The 12022-nt window shown below is 43.9% G+C and overlaps 1 protein-coding gene across 2 annotated transcripts in view; it reads left to right on the top strand.

Annotated features, from left to right (window-relative positions):
• Positions 1-12022, top strand: part of DOCK1 (dedicator of cytokinesis 1) — a 264142-nt gene that overhangs the window by 48722 nt on the left and 203398 nt on the right. For both annotated transcript variants that reach the window (XM_032117142.1, XM_032117143.1), the window contains exons 19-22: positions 3572-3669; positions 7100-7189; positions 7528-7628; positions 9641-9775. In XM_032117142.1, the coding sequence (XP_031973033.1) occupies positions 3572-3669; positions 7100-7189; positions 7528-7628; positions 9641-9775 (424 nt within the window). The remainder of the gene's footprint in view (positions 1-3571; positions 3670-7099; positions 7190-7527; positions 7629-9640; positions 9776-12022) is intronic.

The following is a 12022-nucleotide window of genomic DNA, read 5'->3' as shown; positions in this document are numbered from 1 at the left end:
TTAAATTCCTCCCTCAAGTATCAGTTTGCATCTGAAAATTGGCAGTGCTTTTCAGATGGTGATTTCTGAAGCTGATTTTAAGTTTTGTAAAATGGTTGGTTAATAATCTTCCTTTAAAACTTCCTTAAAAACAAGTAAATAAAAATCCATTATTATCCTCACTTACCAAAATGTTGAGCCAAAGCAGATTTTTCTTTTGATTACCAGTCATAGTTCTTTCTTTACCCTCCATAACTATCTTAGAACTGGCTTTAAGACTTATTTTTAATTATTCTGAAAGCATGAGAATAAGTCATCTGGCTTTTTCTGCATGGTGGTTGATGGTGCAGAGACCTTCCTGCACCCGAGCTCTTTGAGCACTCCCTTGACTTCAGTCCTCTATGAACTGTTGAGTTATTAATGTTGCTTTTCGATCAGTGATCAATGTCCTTAGCATGGAACAGTCTTCAAAATAGCAAACTTGGCCACTGGTAAGACTTTATTTGAGAGAGGGTGGTGGTAAGAAGTATCTACTTTAAAACTTCACCAGTTTTTAGTGATTTGAGCAGGATTTATTAGGGCAAGACCGTTCCCTGGCCTTTTGCTGGATTTTGCAGTTAATTTTGAAGAAGACTAGTGACATAAAACAAAGAGGAGGAGCAAAACCCCCCTCAGTGCCTGTGGAAATAAATCCTCTTGGTCCTTCTTCCAAGACTTTCAGGATGCCCTGTTATTATCAGGGTGATGGGACCAGAAGTGAAATTGCATTAATGGGCTTGCATTAATGCTGGAAAAGTGTTCAGTTTCCAGTAGGCAGAGAGCTGGCTGGTGCTGTCCCCGTGGGTTTGTGTTGGAAGCATCCAGGGCACCTCTAAGGCTTATTTCAAGAATTTCTCTGTTTTCTTTCCTGCCTGAAGGACTCAAATCTCAGGATAATAGTGGCTGTTCCTTCACTGGAGTCAGGACTTTGAGGAACCAGGATTTTGGAGAACAGTTGGGAAGAATTTGACTTAGCACAGTTGATAATTAAGAAAAACCCGACACACATACACACATGACAAATTGAAGTGCTGTAGTGGCATAAAAAGTGAAGATGTAAGCACTGAATTAAAATAAAAGTCATACAGCCTGGAAAATCAAATGTTAAAGTCAAGAAAGTAGAGAATTTCAAAGAACAGATTTTTAGGGGAAATATTATCTAACTTAATTCAGGGGCTGGGCTTTTAGAAAGGTTTGGGTGTGTCTATGGGGGAGCTTTTGCACAGATACAGGTCAGGGGAAGCAGATAGGCAGGAACTTGGGCTGTTTGCTTCCACTTGTTAAATACCCTGTGAAAGAAAATGTTCATAAGCAGTCAGTAGAATAATAAATCACATTAATAAAGCAAAGTTGCTGCTGGGGACTTTGCAGTCTGGGTGTTTGTTTAAACCCTTCGCAGTTGGAAATCACAGAATCCCGCACTGGTTTGGGTTGGAAGGGACCTGAATGATCATCCAGTGCCACCCCTGCCATGGCCAGGGACACCTTCCGCTGTCCCAGGTTGCTCCAGCCTGGCCTTGGACACTGCCAGGGTTGGGGCAGCCACAGCTTCTCTGGGCAACCTCATTCTATCTTTCTCCTGATGTTTTCTAATCTCAAATTTCACTTGACCTAGGCTGACTCCAGCATTCCTGTTTCTTGTAGGCTAAACCAGTGGTTTACATCCTTTTGCTGCATTATTTTACACGCAGCCCTGTGAAAGGAGTGGGATTAACTGCCTGACTGGTACTTTGCTGGGGTTAATTAATGCTTGCAGTGCCAGTGAGTGCCCATTTTTCTGTACCCTGCAAGTTATTTTTCCCTTTCAGCTGGCCTGCACTGACATTTTGTGCTCACAAATGTATATTCATTTAGCATTTGCTCTGCCAGCACGCTGCGAGTCCACGTGGGCTTGTTTTCTTGGGGCAATCCGTGATGCTGTTCAGAGCTTGTCTGTGGGCTGGCTTTTGTTCAGATCATTTCTTCTGTCAAGCTGATGCCTTGTTAGAAGTCAGACTGCAGCAAAATTCAGGGGTGGAAAGCTGCTATGAATATATCCATGAAACACTTTGGATAACTCATGGAGGCTGCTTTGCTTCCAGAAGCATTTTTTTGTTAATGCTGAGTTTCTTACGACTTTGGGTTCAGGCTGTAGACTTCTTATAGGATGTATTAAAAGGAATGGAGGACTTGGATTCAAGTCTTTCAAAGCTTTAATGTAGTAAACCACTCTGTATTTCTCCTCACAAGGAGATGATGAGAAGGCTTGATTTGAGTACTGCTCAGAGGGAAATCTTTCTGAGGAGTACTGCAGTCCTCTCCACTAGAAGTCATTTCATTTATTACTTAGAATGAAACATTTTTGGGAAAAGTATAGCAGCTGCTTTGGGTCTTTGCAGATAATTTGCAGAATAAACTCTGCAGATTCATGGCTTGGTAAGCATAGTGTTGGTTGCTTTGAAAGTCTGAATAGCGGAGAGGTGAGGGGATATTTGTTGGGAGAAACTGCCTGTTTTGAGTTATTTTGGGCAGAATTCACATAATATGAATTATATTGGGAGGTGGGTAATGTGCAGGAGTGGGCCAGGGGCTAAACTGAAGGTAGTGAGTCTTTAAATTAGTCATGAAATCGTTTAGGTTGGAGAAGACCTTTAAGATCATCGAGTTCAGTTTTTTGTTGAAGGCTTCTTCTGAGCAGGAGTTGCTGCGAGTTTGTTTTGTGCTGAAAAGTGACTTTTCATGGGGAAGAATTTTTCCCTGAGGCTACTTTGGCTAAGGCAGGAGGAGTGTGGGGTTTGGGGTCTGGGTGCAATTCAGCATCTCAGCAAATGCTGGGGTGGGTTTGACTCCCTGGGGTTGATATTTCCCAGCGAGCTGCTGCTCTGCAGGGGAGCTGAGAGTTCCTCCTGGGAACTTCTCTCTAAAGGAAGCTTTGCAATGACTAATGGAGAGAGCTGGCCTTCTGTATTCCCTTCTTTATCAAGGAATGCTGGAGTGACACCATCTTCATGGTGCCGGATTTGGGGACGAGACCATTTTCCTGATCCACTCTGTACCCTCAGCGTCCATCCCTTGAGTGCAGTCTGGGCACTACTCATCGCCCAGCTTCCCCCCACTCTCATTTCGTTTGCAGCTGTTTGCCTTGCATTATGCTTTGTTTTCTTTTCAGTTTATGCAGTGAGAGCAAAGGAGCTGGAAACATTAATGCTGGGAGAGTCACTGCCCTGTAGATACAACTGTGTTGGTGGCTGACTAATTTCATTCTGGCATCTTTTTCTAAATACACAACTGTTGTGTACAGCAAATTAAAAACCAAGGGAGCAGGCTTCCTTGGCCTAGATTTTTCTTGCTGATATTTCAAAAGCTGGCTGCTTTTCTGAGAGCCTTTCAGAGTTCTGTCAGGGTAGAAGGATTGTCTGAGGTTTCTGCAGTGTCAGAAGGTACCAGAAATGCATCGTTGTCCAGGGAAAAAGGGCTGAACTAAGGAAATAAAACTCTTTGTCCTGCACATGGTTATGGAGGGTGAGGGGAGGGAAATACCCTGCCTGATAAAATTGTTTCTTATAATTCCTAGTTGACCTCTTGGGACTGCTGAAGTGGAGATCCAACACGAGCCTGTTGCACCAGAACTTGAAGCAGCTGATGAAGGTTGATGGTGGTGAAGTGGTCAAGGTAATGAGTTAATGTCTTTAAAAATCCCAGATTTAGAGGCATCTTTTCATTTTGGTTCCCCACACCTCCCCCCTCAAGCTCACTGCACTCACTTGCACATTAAATTGCAAGCTGGAGTCTCAAACTTCAGGGTGCTGATGCTCCTCTCCCTGCCCTCTAGAACATTTCAGATGTTGAGAACTGATAAAACACACATAAAATGCACATTTCTGAAAATTTAGGGGGTTTTTTTAGCACTTTGGTCAATTTTTATACACAGATCCATGAAGAAAAGGTGTTTTTCTTTGCAGGATTAGAACATCTCTGAATTCTTACATGCTGATATTAAATACATTTTTAATCTGTGGATGTAGAATGCAATCCTCTTGTGTGCTGCTGTTGTTTTCTTAAAAAAAAAAAAAACAACACTTTTTCTGGAAATATTTAGCTGAGCCAAGTTATTTTCATTTGCCAAGGCCACTGAGTGATTATTTAGCTGTGCAAAAGAGGAGGCTGGGACTTCATTGAAGGTGTTGTAACAAATCAAATCTAAAAGAGTGTCAAAAGATGGACTGGGGACAGGTGACCCTGAAGGCCCTGGGGAGTTGTTTCCTTACTTCAGGGCATTTTTAGGTGGTTAATAGGAGCATAATGAATGGCTCAGCTTGAAGTAACCCAAACCACCTGGGAATGCTGATACTGTCCTCCTCGGAGGGTGGGGAAAGTGGGATCTCACAGGTTTGTGTTTCAGGAAGGTTCTACCTGCTGTGGTTTTGTCCTGGATCGTTTGACAGCAGAATCTCGACAGTGGTACGGGCTCGTGCCAAGCATTGTCATGGCTCTGTCACTTGGAATTCTCCCTCCTCTCCAAATGTGGCATCCCAGAGTGCGTGGCACATTCCTGCTTGCTGGGCATCAGGGATTTCCTCAGGATGCACCACAAATGAGGTTTGAGTAAAAGCACTGGAGTGAGTTCTCCAGCTGCACACACTCAGACTCAATGAGATTCCCTTCCTTCCTGCTCACAGGGATCTGAGCACAACTGGATCATGCACAGGGCAGAAGAGGGAATGTTTAATATTGCTTCCACCACCATTTTTATCCTTTTTTTAGAGGGCCATTCCATTCTCCATCTGTTCACGTTCTCGATCTGTTGCAGCAGTGTTCCATCTTTGTGGAGCCTGCTCTGTTGGAGTATCTGATCTGTAACTGTTCTTTCTGTTCTTCCAGCTTTCTTTGTCCTTCATGTTTTTAAACACAATACCTGGTGCAGTCTGGATGTCTTTAAAAAAAAGTACTGATGTGATAAAATGCATTCGTATTTTCTGTTAAGCCATTGCCATTCCTCAAAACTCCCAGTAAAAGGCCTGGGCCTGCCAGTGTTCATTTATTGCTGAGTAGAGATCAGCCCAGAGCCCCATTCTGTGCCTGTTCCCAGAGTGTGTGGAAGCTGTAAATGTTATCTCCCTTCCCCAGAGGCTCTGGCTCCATTTGTGCAGAGTCTATGGAATATGAGAAGGTAAAAGAATAGTCCAGGAATTATAATTATTCATGCTACCTGAGAAATGTCCTGCCCCTTTACACAGCAGCATCTCTGCTGTGCTCTTCCAGCTGCTCCACCGAGTCCTTGTGAACGGATTTAAAACTTGAACTCTGCCTGTGAAAGTCAGGCTAAGGTGCCTGAATGTGAATTCAAGGCTTGGTCAGCCTCCCAGCCATCCTTTGGCTTCCAAAGGACTCAGCGTGTGGGACCCAAGAGTGCAACTTCTCTTCAGACCAAGAGAGAAACTTCTCCTGTCAAGGCTCAGAACCCTGCTTTACGCTTCCCTTCCTGCCAGCTGGCAGCAGCCACGGAATCATTTAGAATTACAGAACCATTTAGGTTGGAAAAGACCTCTAAGATCGCAGAGTTCAACCTTTAGAACATTGAGTCTAGCCTTTAATGTGCTTTATTTGCACATCTTCTTTAATGGAATGAGTAAGGCTGGGAGAAGGTGATGTTTTTCTTTTGCCCCTGTAGTGAAATTACGAGCTGGCTCTTCCCCAGGACTGGGCTGAGATCAGCTGCAAGAATTTTGGCTTTTCTGTTTTTTCATCCTCAGCAGCACAAGCTGTGACTCAGTGCTCACTTGGTTTAAGAAGTTTGACATTCAGCTGTGAATGGGGGTTAATTCCTGACATTTGACTGTAGGTTTAGGAGATCAGGTGAATCATGCTTGATCCAGGAGACTCAGCACAGCTGAACATTTTTAAAGGAGGAAGGTGGGAGTCAGGCTGGTTTTCCCTCTCACAGGGTGTGTGGTGCCTCTTTGTAGCTGGGATCTTGGGATCGATTCCTTTCTGCTATTTGAGATACTCTTCCCCAACCTTGTCTCATCTACAGTGCAAAAACTATTTTTGTTTCATTTTACTTCCCTGGGAGGGTGGGCAGGCCCTGGCACAGGGTGCCCAGAGCAGCTGGGGCTGCCCCTGGATCCCTGGCAGTGCCCAAGGCCAGGCTGGACATGGGGGCTGGGAGCAGCCTGGCACAGTGGGAGGTGTCCCTGCCCCGGGCAGGGGTGGCACTGGATGAACTTTAAGATCCCTTCCAAACCATTTTGTGATGATTTGAGACAGATGTGCTGGAACCATCCGCATTTAACCCCTTCTTTCTCGACCCAAACTGAGCTGTGATCCATCCTGGCTGTGCCCTGGAGGAGCCCCTGTCTGTCTGTGCCAGCTGGAGGAAGGAGCTGCTCAGACACACAATCCCATTCCAGCAAAACCGATGAGTATCTCTGGGCAGTGCATGGATTCCTGGCTGTCTCTGGGAAGAACTACAGGAATTAGGAAGCTTTTGTCCCTGTGCTTGACTGGAAGCCCCTGGCACTAATCTGCTTTTCCTCTCGTCTTGCACAGATGGGGGTGCCCAGCCAGGGGGGAGTGAAGACCTTCCTGTGTAGGTTTGGGGCTGGGGCAGCAGTGGGGTGCTCTGTTCCCATGCCTGCATGTGTGATCCCGTTGGAGTTGTGGATCTGGGCGGGGCAGCCCTGAGCAGGGATGTTCTGAGTGCCTCCCACGGCTCAGCTCCCGGTTTCCTTGGCATGAGACTCAGTTGCTTGTGTGGTTTGTGCTCTGAAACACCCAAGTTTTCAGCAATGCATGGGCCTGGTGACTGTGGGGTGAAGCTGCAGTTTGGAAATTCTTGTTGTTGGAGCACTGTTGTAGATTAAAGTCCTTGTTCAGGTGTGCCAAGTGTGATTTCTGACTTTCTTCTTTTCTGCTGCAGTGATAACGTGTGTAGAGATAATGAACTTCACTAAAAATAATTTGCTGAAAAGAAAAAGATTGGATTTTTCATTTTTTGGCTAACTTTTAAAATGGCTTTAGCAAGTACATCTATAGAGACCTGTGTGGAGTCTGAATTTAATATTCCTTTGGAAATATGATGAGCTGTGTGGTTTCTTTGTAGTTTCTGCAAGATACACTGGACGCCCTTTTTAACATCATGATGGAGAACTCAGAGAGTGAGACCTTTGACACCTTGGTGTTTGATGCTTTGGTGAGTCTGCAGTGGGGAAGGTCTGAAATGCAGATAATGATGGGGTATAAATGATAGAGTGAAGTTTGTAATGGAAAAAAATCTGAGCTGATAGTTATTTAATTTAAAAGTTGTATTTAAAGGTTCAGATCCAGAGGGAGTTAGATTATTTCATGTCATCCTCCCAGAAAATAACGAAGCAGTGAAATCCAGCTATTTTAATGGATTAGCAGCAGAATTTAGGACAGAAGCAGAAATTTTAATGTCAGTAACGTGTCTTCTCTGAAAAGAAAGGGGAATGGGCAAAAAATTAAAGTTTTTTTTGAGAGTAACGCACTAATTATGCTGGTTTTTTTCAGGTATTTATCATTGGACTGATTGCTGACAGAAAATTTCAACATTTCAACCCTGTCTTGGAGACTTACATCAAGAAGCATTTCAGTGCTACCTTGGCCTACACGTAAGTGGGAAAATTGATTTTTCCTAATGTGACTTGGAGAATTTTCCCAGGTAATGTTATTTAATTACTTGTTTATGGCACTTAATTAGGATGTGCCCATGAGCTTGGGAGGGTCTTGAAGAAGCCTGGGGATAATCTTTGTTTCTTTCTTGCAATAAATTAATAACACTTTCAGTCACGTGCAAAGAGAAGTCTTGATTGTGTTGTAATAAAAGGGATGATTTGACAATTTCAGGAGTTGTTTTGTAAGGAAAACAAAAGGACTTCTCACTCATTCTGGGAAAGATGTCATGTCCATTTAGGGTGTTTCAACTACAGGTTGTTCAGTGCATTAAATTGACGTTGTACCCTGGATTATCCACATTACTGTCATTGTGGGGAAGAAGCAGTGAAGGGCAAAAAAAACAAAAGTCCATTTTTTTTGTTGTCTGAAGTGTTTTTTGACAGTTGGAATCTTTGCTGCTGCTTTAGACTGTCAGTGTTGGAGGAAGAATATCTAATGGAACCTTTGCAGTGCTGGGGGGAAGCAAACCCAAAGCAGGAAACCTGGGGTGCATTTGCTGGTGCAGAGTCTCTGTTAAAGGACCTGAAAGTGTGCAAAAATATTGATTTAAAATCGTGAAGAATCATAAAATCATGGAATATCCTGAGTTGGGAGGGACCCACAGGATCATCCAGTCCCACCCCTGGCCCTGCACAGACACCCCAACAACCCCACCCTGGGCATCCCTGGCAGCGCTGTCCCAACGCTCCTGGAGCTCTGGCAGCCTCGGGGCCGTGCCCATTCCCTGGGGAGCCTGGGCAGTGCCCAGCACCCTCTGGGGGAAGAGCCTTTCCCTGATATCCTTCTTTATTTCCCAAAGATTTGAGCCTTCAGTCTCAGTGTTGATATTTTGATCACTGAGTTGCCGCTGCTGTTGCAGCTGTGTGTGATGTGAGCAGAAGATGGAGCATCCTCCAGCACCTGGATTTATCAGGAAAAGCTGAGGGTGGAGCATCCTCCAGCACCTGGATTTATCAGGAAAAGCTGAGGGTGGTCCTTCCTCTGGCTGGCATGGAGAGAATCCTTCCCTTCCTCAAGTGCAGGGAGACAGAAGCAGGGAAGAGCTCAATTCTGGCTTGACATGACAGATCCCTGCCCTCTCCCTGCCTTCTGTTCATAGAACATCCAGCTTGGAAAAGAGCTCCAACATCATCAGGCCCAACCTTCAGCTGTTGCTCTGAAGTAGAGAGAGGTGGCCTTGGCAATATTGAAGTGGTTACTTGAAATTCTCAGGCAGTTTGCTCCTATTCCAACAAATCCCCAGGCAGCAGGATCTCTGTGAGCTCCGTGTTGTTTTCTGTCAGTGGAGAATAATGTGGTGCTTGTTTACTTGGAGTGGGGATGTTGGATCATGCACTGGAGCTGGGATGATTTAAAATGGAATTGCTCGTGGTTGCATTAAAACCCTGATTTATATTCATTGGAAGGGAGGGAGCTGAAATGGGATTATTTTGAAAATTGCTTCACTTTCGAGTTTGATAGGCTTTAAAATGGGGAATAAGAGAATTTCCAGCTGGTATTACATACATGGAGAGATAAATTTTACAAATTCCAGCCCAAAATCCACAGGAAAGCTTTATAAAGGGAAGCCTTGTTGAATGAAGAAATTCATACTTTGTGTTAATTCTAACAACATGCTTGTATTTCATTTAATTATTTTTATTCTTCTGATTATTCTTAGTAGGTGCATCTTTCTCAGAGCCTAAATCTGAGTGTCCCTAAACATCCAGCAGAAAATCAGCCTTATTGAGATTTGCTGTATGATAAATAAAGTCATGGTCTGTGATTTTTCTCTTTTTTGCTCAAAAATAAGTTACAGCTACTAACCAAAACAAGAACATGAGTCTGAGTTGAATAATTAATTTTGTAACTCCGTGGGTGCATAATTTTTCTTTGAACCTTTCAAAGTGGAAATTCTGTGAGAATGTAACTTGGATGTGGGTTTTTTTTTTTTCTTGCATTTAAACAGCAAACTGACCAAGGTTTTAAAAACATACGTGGACAATGCTGAGAAGTGTGGGATCACTGATCAACTCTTCAAAGCCATGAAAGCCTTGGAATACATCTTCAAGTTCATTGTCCGCTCCAGGATATTGTTCAACCAGTGAGTACAGGCAGTGCTTAAACCTCCTGTTCCCAATAATGCTCAAAAACTGCCAAAATTTCATAGTGCTTCAGTTAAAATTGCTCAATATTGCATTGTTTTAGAAATGCTTGAAGCTGTGAGAGGTTACTTCAGGATGAGGTTTTTCCCTCTTCAGCAGAGATGAGTATTTTCAGTAGCAGTGAATTGGTAAAATCATGATAGTTTAGGTCTCTGAACAATTAAAGCTTGGCACTATTTGGGGAAACTTCTGTTGCTATATTGTGTTTTGTACCAAAGTTATAAACCAAGCTGATGAGATCTTCAGCTTTGCTTAGATTGAGTCCTTTTACTGCTTGTTAGCAGTGGTAACAACCTTATTACAAGGGATTTATGTAGAGCTCCTAAGTTACCATCTCCAGCACCCTTTTCTCTAATTTAGGGCTTGGAATTTATTTCTGTAGGAGCCCTGCTGCGAGATTCGTAAAATACCGAATGTCACTGAGCCTGTAGCAGGCCCTACAAATCACTTGAAAACAGAAAAAAAGATTTCCTCTGGCTGCAGATTGGATTTACAGACAGTCTGACCCTCCAGGACTGGCTGGGGGGTTTCCTTGTGGGAAGCCCTAATTCACAGCCCTTCAGTATTGGGAAGACACAGCTCTCCATGCCAAGGGATTAATCAGCAAAATTACTGAATGCTGAACGAGCCTGTGATTGGTTCTGCTGCAGGACTGAAACCCTGCCTGGGGGGTGTGATTTGGGGTGATTAAAATGCAGGAGGGTGGCAGGGCTCTAAGTGATTGCTGCTGTTCTGCTGAGGAATCACGAGCAGCGAGCTGAAGGTTTTATTCCAAATTACGGCATATTTTTAACTTCAGGACTAGGGTGGTGGGCTGGATGGATGGAGCATGTTAGCAGTTCAGTTCTGGAAGTTCATCCACTTAAAGCCTGGTGGCACAGCTATTTGTTCACTACAGCAAAGGTTGATAAAGGCAAAATATTACAAGTGACCTTTAGAAATATCTTTATTTGATTTCCTCAGTAATGATCCCACTGGTTGTGGTGTATTTACTGCAGTCTTGAAATCCTCCAGGCAGTGCTGGAAGAACCAACCTGGTGTAAACCTGGTTTTCTCACAGCTGCAGAGTTTTTGTGCTTTATCAGGTATATTAAATAAATAGATGTTATTAACTGACAGTAGGAACACGTTTGTGACTAACTTGTTTATTTTTTATTGCAACTTCCTTTTTGAAAGGCAGAGCTTTTTGTCTGAAGCACTTTGATTTATTGGGCTGTCAAGTTCAGTTACTCTTTCTGTTGGTGTAAGTTTCACCTCTCTGATCTGCTCAGGGGACACTGAAATCCATTATGAAAATGGGGAGTTGACACGTTTTTTGTCCTGCATAATCCCCAGATTTAGCCTAAAAGGGAAACAGAATTTTGCACAGCAAAATAACACGATTTAGTGGTTTGGGTTTTCTTTCCTGTAGCATTCATTTCGTCTGTGTCAAAGTTAAAATAGGCTTTTTTCATATTTGGGGCTTCCAAAAGTTTATGAGCACAGCATTAAAAATGTGCGATACACATTAACTTCAGTGTAAAGCAGCAGGAACATCCTGAACTCCGTGTTTATCTCAAGAAAAGCCCCTTTCCAACTGCAATATGTGATCCATCATGATGTAGCTTTAGATTGGATATTGGGAGGAGATTCTTCCCTGGGAGGGTGGGCAGGCCCTGGCACAGGGTGCCCAGAGCAGCTGGGGCTGCCCCTGGATCCCTGGCAGTGCCCAAGGCCAGGCTGGACATTGGGGCTGGGAGCAGCCTGGGACAGTGGGAGGTGTCCCTGCCATGGCAGGGGTGGCACTGGGTGGGATTTAAAATCCCTTCCAGCACAAACCATTCCGGGATTCTGTGATCTTGGAACATGAAGAAACCATACAATGATTATATGTGGAAAATTCCTGCGTGAGATTCTCTTTCTGAGCTGCAGACTTTGTTCAAGACCTTCCTACTGGGTTTAACTCCAGGAGAAAATGGAGGAAAGTAAAAGGGCATTGAACTCTTGCTGGGAGCTGCTCTAATGGGTCTTGGTGCAAGGTGTTTGGGGGGATCAGAGCCAGTGGAACCAGGGAGGGCGTTGGGAGCCCAGTTGTTGTTGTTGGGTGAGACTCTTGAAGGCAAACAGAGCTGACTGAGCAAATGTGGGGTTTTACTGGGAGAAGGAGTCATGGAATGGTTTGGGTGGGAAAGGACCTTAAACTCATC

The sequence above is a fragment of the Corvus moneduloides genome, chromosome 8 (assembly GCF_009650955.1).
Source record: "Corvus moneduloides isolate bCorMon1 chromosome 8, bCorMon1.pri, whole genome shotgun sequence".
NCBI classification, from domain to species: domain Eukaryota; kingdom Metazoa; phylum Chordata; class Aves; order Passeriformes; family Corvidae; genus Corvus; species Corvus moneduloides.
This window is presented reverse-complemented; position numbering and strand designations above follow the sequence as displayed.